Consider the following 6,918-nt stretch of genomic DNA (forward strand, 5'->3'; position numbering starts at 1 on the left):
CCTCTCCCCGCCTCCACCCACCGTCCCTGCCTCGCCGCTGCCGCGCCGCGCCAGGCAAGGGGCTGTACCGCGTGCACCAGTTCAGCAAGGTGGAGATGTTTGTGGTGTGCGCCCCCCACCAGAGTGACGCGCTGCACCAGGAACTCATAGACCTGGAGGCGGCCATGTTTGAGGAGCTGGGGCTGCACTTCAAGGTGGGGGGTGGGGGGTTTGGTCACGTGTGTGAGTGTGTGTAATGGGGAGGGGGGATCGGGGCCAGCACGCTTTGGGACAAACTGTGGACGGTGGTGTCTGGGTTTATCGCGTGTGTGAGAGTGCGGGAGTGGATGCGACGCTGTGCCGTTTGGATTTTTGCTGCGCTCGGGCTGCAGTCGCACGACGTGAGGTTTGCGAGGGCATATGTTGCGTGGGGCATGGCGCATGGACCACTGTTTGTGGCGCGCAGCATCGGCGGCGGGGCGCTGGGTGCGGCTCTTTGCCGCGCCCAACAGAGTGCGCCTCGGTCGTGGCAGAGCAGTGGCTTTGAGGCCAAAGCGCTGAAGGTCAGTTCACGTGTCTCGCGCCAGGCCTGTGTCAACGCGACCCATCGGCAACCGATCGCCCCGCCCATCCGCAACCCCTAGATCCTGGACATGCCATCGGGCGACCTGGGGGCTCCGGCGTACCGCAAGTTCGACGTGGAGGCCTGGATGCCCGGCCTGGGGCGGTACGGCGAGATCAGCTCGGCCTCGAACTGCACCGACTACCAGGCGCGGCGGCTCAACATCAGGTGGGGCGGCGGGGGCCAGCGTTGTGAACTTTGGGATGGGCCGTTGTGGTGGGGCAGTTCATGCCTGGCCAGTGTCGCGTCTGGGTGGCCCGGGGTTCCTCCCAAAGTCATTGTCAGAGGTCACTGGTCTTGCTGTGGCGCCCGCCAGGTTGTTGCAAGGGGACGGGGACGGGGAGGGGCACGCCTGCGAGCGCTCTGCCGTGCGAAGCACAAAGTCTGCTGTTTGCCGTCGAGGCGCCCTCGCCCATTCCGTCCCCGCTCCTGCGACCCGGCGAACTTCTCCCAGGTACCGCCCCGCCAGCGGGCAGCAGCAGCAGCAGGCGCCCGGCAAGGGCGGCAAGGGCGGCAAGGGCGGCGGCGGCGCGACGGCCTTCTGCCACACGCTCAACGCGACGGCGTGCGCGGTGCCGCGGATGATTGTGGCCATTCTGGAGAACAACCAGCAGGAGGACGGCAGCGTGGTGGTGCCTGAGGTGCTGCGGCCATTCCTGGGGGGCTTGGAGGTCATCACGGCGCCAGGGCAGCAGCAGTGACGCAACAAGCTGTGCTTCCGGTTCTGTGGCGGTTGTAAGGGCGCGCGCGGCCCTTGTTTGGTCCTTGTGCATGCAGTCGAGACGAGTGAGGGATCGAGTGTTGTGCTGGGAGTGTCTTAGTACCTGGCTGTTTCGCTGCCGCACCTGGTCGTGTAGCAACGTTTTTGATACCGAGTGGTTTGTTCCATTGAGTGTGGGTGATTTTTGGTTGGGTGCTTGCAACTGAGCATCCCTTTACACCTGTCTTGTTTGTGGCAGGTGCCTGGGCATCCGCCACCACAGCAGTCAACTCATCAGTTGACCCAATCCTGGTTGAGCAGAAAAGCCTGTTGTAATCGACAATGCGGTATGCGCTTTTTGCCTGCAATACAGGATTGCGGCCTTGAAGCAGCGAGCCCCGCGCCCCCACAAGGGGCTGAAAGGGTGGGGGGCACCTTCGCACGGGCTGATGACATGTCACGCGCCTCGTTACCAGGGCATGCAGCACCAGCGCGCAATGAAGGCACCGCCGACGGTGGCTGCTGGCGGTGATGTTGCGGCGCAGGTGGAACCTGAGGCGCGACAAAACCGTCTGGAAACGGGTGTTTCAGGGATAAATGTCTTCTCCGGCGGCGGCAAATCCTTGCGTCTCGAGAGGCACGTGTGTGTGTCCCAGGGCCGACACATACAGGGTGCTGGGGTGGTTCTGAAAAATCGCTTTCCCATCTTGTGTGCTATTTGCGAGTCACAGCAGGGCAAAACGGTTGGTTGGAGAGCATCTTGAGCGGCGGGGGTAGGGAGAGGGGCATGCGGGTGCGTGGGTGCACGTAGGTGTCTGCCGCTGATGCTGCGCCCGACCTGCATCGTGCACTTGCTGCTGTGGTACAGTACAGCTTGTCGGTTGGGCGGCTGCAAGTGTGAAGCGGTGGTCATATCGTTTAGTGCAAAGAGCACTCACCAGGCAGGAGCAGCTGATGATAGCGGCCAGAGAGTACCGTAGTGAGCTGGCGGTACAAGATGCCCGTCCGTGGTTGTGCTGGCTCTTCTTTGGTGCGTTGCCGTCGGCAGCAACACCCTCAGGACAAATGGCAGTCGGGTTGCCCGTATGATGTCAGGCTCCGCATACAGTTGCTGTCTTGATAGGCACTTCTCCGCGGGCAGCGAATTTGTCATGAGTAAGGTTTCAGCGTCGGTAGCTCACCATTTGCGTAGCCATCCCGCCAAACCAGAGCCCCAGGGATAAAGCGCCGCGTGAAGAGCAAATACAAAAGTTACCAGCTCACCTACCGCTTTCATGCCGGCAGGGCCTGGGTCCAGACCGAGGCAAACGAGCCTGAGAGCCGGGTGCGTGCATGCATGTTACTCCCTGGATGCCATTGGCTAAGCTAGCTCACTTCAAACCCATGCGGCTCCTCTTCACCCGATGATGCCGCACTGCACAAGCCCCCCAAAACCGCCGCAACACCTCCTTTGCTGGCCCGTGTCCGCTTTCGCGCAGCGTGTCTGGCTGCCCATGCAGCCGCGGTTGCCACCTGGCCTGGCGGGGGATGCAAGTCAGCTGGTCAAGTTCCTGAGGGAGGTGCGCGCCGCCCAAACGAGGGGGGTGTTCTCACATGCACTGCATGCGACGTGCCCTCCAGCAGCACAATTCCCAGTCTTGCCCTGTTGTGCCAGCCCAATCTACACACCTTCCGCCGTAAGCCGAGCCCCACTGCTAGCTGCACCCAGCCGGTTGATTGTGCAGACACCTCGCATGACCCTCTGTTGACACCTGCATGCAGGTGGATGACTGTCCCGAACTCTACACGGCTGCTGTGGTCGCCGCCGCCGCCGAGCGCTACGAGCGCTACTGGCTGCCACTGCTGGCCAGGCACGGGCGCGGCGGGCGGCGCTCGGGCAGGCTTGCGGCGCCGCTGGATGTCGCATGGGTGTGGCTCGTGCACACGCTGGGGCCCACGCACTATGCACAGGTGGGCGTTGGTGCGGCGCTCCCAGCCCACCTCGTCACCGGCCCCTGCAACCAGGCACGGCGTCCCCTGCCAACGGCCGCTGCAAACAAGCATGGCGCGCCACCGCAGCCGCCTTCCCTGCAAAGGCAACATGCTAGACAGAGTATTAAGCTGCAACCGGTGGCGGCCAGCCACCGAGCACGCAAGCCCCAGCTGTCCAGCAATAAAAGAGCGCCGCATCCAGCCCTGACACGTGACCGGCTATGATCGCCAGGACTTTGGGCTGGTCGTCGGCTGCGCGCCCTGGCCCGGCCTGTGTCCCACGGACCGCAGTGCTTCAGCGCTGCGCCACACTGCACGGCTGTGGGCGGTGGAGTTCCCGGGTGTGCCTTTCGACAGGACAGCGCCGGCGGCGCGCGCGGGCCCGGCCCCAGCCCCGGCCCCTGCCCTCGCCCCAGCTGCGGGTATGACCGAGCAGCCTTCTGACGCACGGCCCGAGACCAGCGCCTGCAGGGAGCGCAGCGCGGCGACGTCTCCGCTGGAAGAAAGCGGGGACAGCGCACGCGACGCGGCGGCGGTGGAGGCTGCGTCAGCCTCCTCGAAAATGGGACGGCCGCCGCCACAGACCGAGTTCAGCCAGCTGTCGTACGACCTGGTGTCTGCGGCCGCCCGCCAGGCCGCCTTCTTCTTCCAGGCGCGCACCCCCGCCGCCCTTGGGCCCTGCATGACGTTTTGGCGCATCAGCCCGGGCTGGGCCGCCGGACTTTGCTGGCAGGCAGTGCCTACCTTGGGCAGTTGAGGGCCTTCATTCTGTATGCGTGCGCTGCCACCAGGAATTTGATATCGATACCGCCCGCTTGTTGCCAGCTGTGTGCGTGGATCCAACCGTAGATTCAACCAAACACCCAACACCCCGGCAGGTGGCCCTCCCACACTACAAGAAGCTTGCCTTTTTGGCTGCGGCGGTTGAGCGCTACGCCCTCTTCCTCGGCCTCAAGGCGAGACACCAGACAGCACTGACTGTTTCGCGGGGCCGGAGCCCGCTTTGGCAGGCAGTACGCGGCACGGGCGATGACGCAGCCGGCAGGGGTGGCTGCACGCCCCTGCCCTGCTCGCGCCCGCCCTCCCAGTGCCCCCTCCCCGCTATCCCGTCAACCAACCGTCCCATCAGCGGGTCTCACCACCTCCTCCTTTCTCTCCTGCCAGGCGCGTGACCCGGTGCTGTTCATCGTGCCGCCGTACGATATTGACCTGGTCTGGCACGCCCACATGGTGCGGCTAATGAGCCTGCACCCTGGACTGCAAACCTCCTCCCATTGGGGCGTCCCTTGGCCGCGCCCATGACTGACACGCCTCGCAGACCTCCCCTGTGAGCAGTTGCCATCCCTTGAAGAGCCCCGCCCATCACGCCCCCTCCCGTGAGGGGGCGAACCCAAAACCCAAAACCCCAAGCCGTACACCCTGTTTTCCCCATGCCTGACCAAACTCCGATCCCAAGTTCGTGCCTGCTTTATTTTGTACGCTTGCCCTCCTTGCTGCGGCGCCCGCCGCTCGCTCGCGCACTCCAGGCGTGCCACGCGGAGTACGCCGCCTGCTGCGCCGCCACCCTGGGCTTCTTGGTGCCCCACGACGACAGCGTCCAGGACACCTCCCCAGGCAGCGCCCTGTCCATCGGCTGGGCCGCCACCCAGGCCGCGTGGGCGGCCCAACACGCGGGGTCGCACCAGCTCGCCCGCGCCGGCGCGATGCGGCGGCTGGCGCCAGGGTCGGAGAGGCTCGCCGGGGCTGCGGCCGCTTATGCGCGGTGGCCTGTCCTGCTAGGGCTCGGGAATAGCCCCTGGCGGCCGGGAGTTGCCATGCTGGGCAACGTGCTCGCAGCCACAAACCTGAGCTCCGGCAATGAGAGGCGCGCCGCCGCCATCGGAGGCACCCTCCAGACGCTGCCGCTGCGGCTGTGCAGCTTCGACGGTTCGGGGGGCGCGGTCGCGCTCAGCGCCCCAGCAGGGCTGCGGGTCGAGGTGTCGCGCACGACGGGTGGCGCTGGCGTCGCGGTGTCACTGCGAGACGAGCTCGTGAGTGCCGGCACCAGTCTTGCGGGCGCGTGGCGGCTGCCTGGTCAGCGACGTGCAGGTGCACGTTTGCGGGCCTGTGCACCCGCGTGCAGGCGCATGTGGGCGTGCGCATGCGCGCGCCGGTACTGGCGCTTGGTCGATGGGCTTAGCAAGGCGGCGCGGATTATTAAGAGATTACAGCAGCCCTGGGCGCCTCGGCTGCCATGTTCATGTCCCTCCACGCCAACACACACACCACCACCCCATGCTGACGACAGCATACACATGAGAAAAAAAACATGCATCCATACACATGTATGCACGCCTTTATAATCGCACACATGCATACACGCTCACGCACATACCAAGCCATGTGCCTCCACGTGAGACATGCTCACGCACATGCGCCAAAACCGCCACCTCAGGGGCGGGAACTCGCCGGCGCGCACCGCGTCGGCGCCGACTCACTGCCGACCCCGCGCACCAACTGGCCCCCGCCCGACCGCCCCCACCCGGCGCTCTGGCGCGGCGAGGCCGCATACGCCATCACCGCTTTCGGCCGCGACTTCCTCACGCTCGTCAGCGCCTGGAGCCCGGCGCCCCCGCAGCTGCCCGGCCTTGCGCGGGCGTCCGGGCGCGTGGCGGTCGCCGGATACCGCACCGGGCAGCGCGGGACCGCGAAGCTCCTGCTCACGCCCGCAGGGTGAGCGCTCACGCTTGCGCCCCCGCCGCTGCTGCGCCGCGCGGCCGCCAGCGTCGCGAGCCGCGGCGCCAGCCGCTTCGCCTTAATGCGAGCGTGCGTGCGCTGCCGCCGGCGTGGCGCCGCGCGGGGCGCTGGTGGGCAGGCGAGCCCTCGTGAGGCCGCAACGGCTGCCTGAACCTGATGCCTCCCCCCAGCGTCTGGCCCAACCTGGTCACCCATTCTGGCCTTGCCCTCTCTGCAGCCCTCCCAGCATTGACATGTCTAAGGTCAAGATTGTGCACCTGCGACCGGTCTCGTGCTTCATGGTGGCGCACGCCAGGCTTTGCTGGCACGACCCTCACAACAAAGCCTGGCCCACTCCCCTCAGCAGCTGGTTTGGTGTTTGCCGGCTGCTCGGCCCTGCCCATTCCCGCGCTGCCCAGCGCCACATTACATTACATTACATTACATTACATTACATTACATTACATTACATTACATTACATTACATTACATTACATTACATCACGTTTTTCCGGCGCGAGGGGAAAACCCTGGCTCCCCAAAGGGGTAACGCCCCTAACTGTAAAGGCCAGAGGAGAAAGCGGGTGCGGCCAAGTCGGGAATTAGTAAAAGGGCGCACGCCTCCTTGGCAGGAGAGATACGCAAGCCATCTTCCAAGCGGGGCGGTTAGAGCAGCGATCGTCTAGGTGAAAGGGGACATCGATCCCTATGGCAGCACAGTCTCGCCTCGCTACGTCAAACCATGACACGCGCGGCCGCCCCACAGTGCGCGGGCCGGGGGCGGCGCTCCAAAGCGCCAATTTGGGCAGACGAGTGTGGGCCATGCGCATTGTGTGACCCAGTTGGCGCAGCCTGTTAACAGACAGGTAGCTACCAATGGGGTGCTCTGCGCAACGATCATAGATAAATGCGCTGCTGTGACGGTCACTAT

At 65.1% G+C, this 6,918-nt stretch overlaps 2 protein-coding genes across 2 annotated transcripts; both read left to right on the forward strand.

Annotated features, from left to right (window-relative positions):
- Positions 1–95: 95 nt before the first annotated feature.
- On the forward strand, positions 96–1,302 carry MNEG_8849 (seryl-tRNA synthetase; the record flags this gene model as incomplete). The annotated part of the gene is made up of 4 exons (XM_014042677.1): positions 96–194; positions 492–542; positions 624–769; positions 1,056–1,302. 4 exons carry the CDS (start codon positions 96–98, stop codon positions 1,300–1,302), a joined length of 543 nt encoding a protein of 180 aa, XP_013898131.1.
- Positions 1,303–5,086: 3,784 nt separating this feature from the next.
- MNEG_8850 (hypothetical protein) lies at positions 5,087–5,988 on the forward strand (the record flags this gene model as incomplete). The annotated part of the gene is made up of 2 exons (XM_014042678.1): positions 5,087–5,302; positions 5,707–5,988. The coding sequence occupies 2 exons, from the start codon at positions 5,087–5,089 to the stop codon at positions 5,986–5,988; spliced, it is 498 nt and encodes a 165-aa protein (XP_013898132.1).
- Positions 5,989–6,918: the final 930 nt, after the last annotated feature.

Source organism: Monoraphidium neglectum (genome assembly GCF_000611645.1).
Source record: "Monoraphidium neglectum strain SAG 48.87 unplaced genomic scaffold scaffold01733, whole genome shotgun sequence".
Lineage (NCBI taxonomy): Eukaryota > Viridiplantae > Chlorophyta > Chlorophyceae > Sphaeropleales > Selenastraceae > Monoraphidium > Monoraphidium neglectum.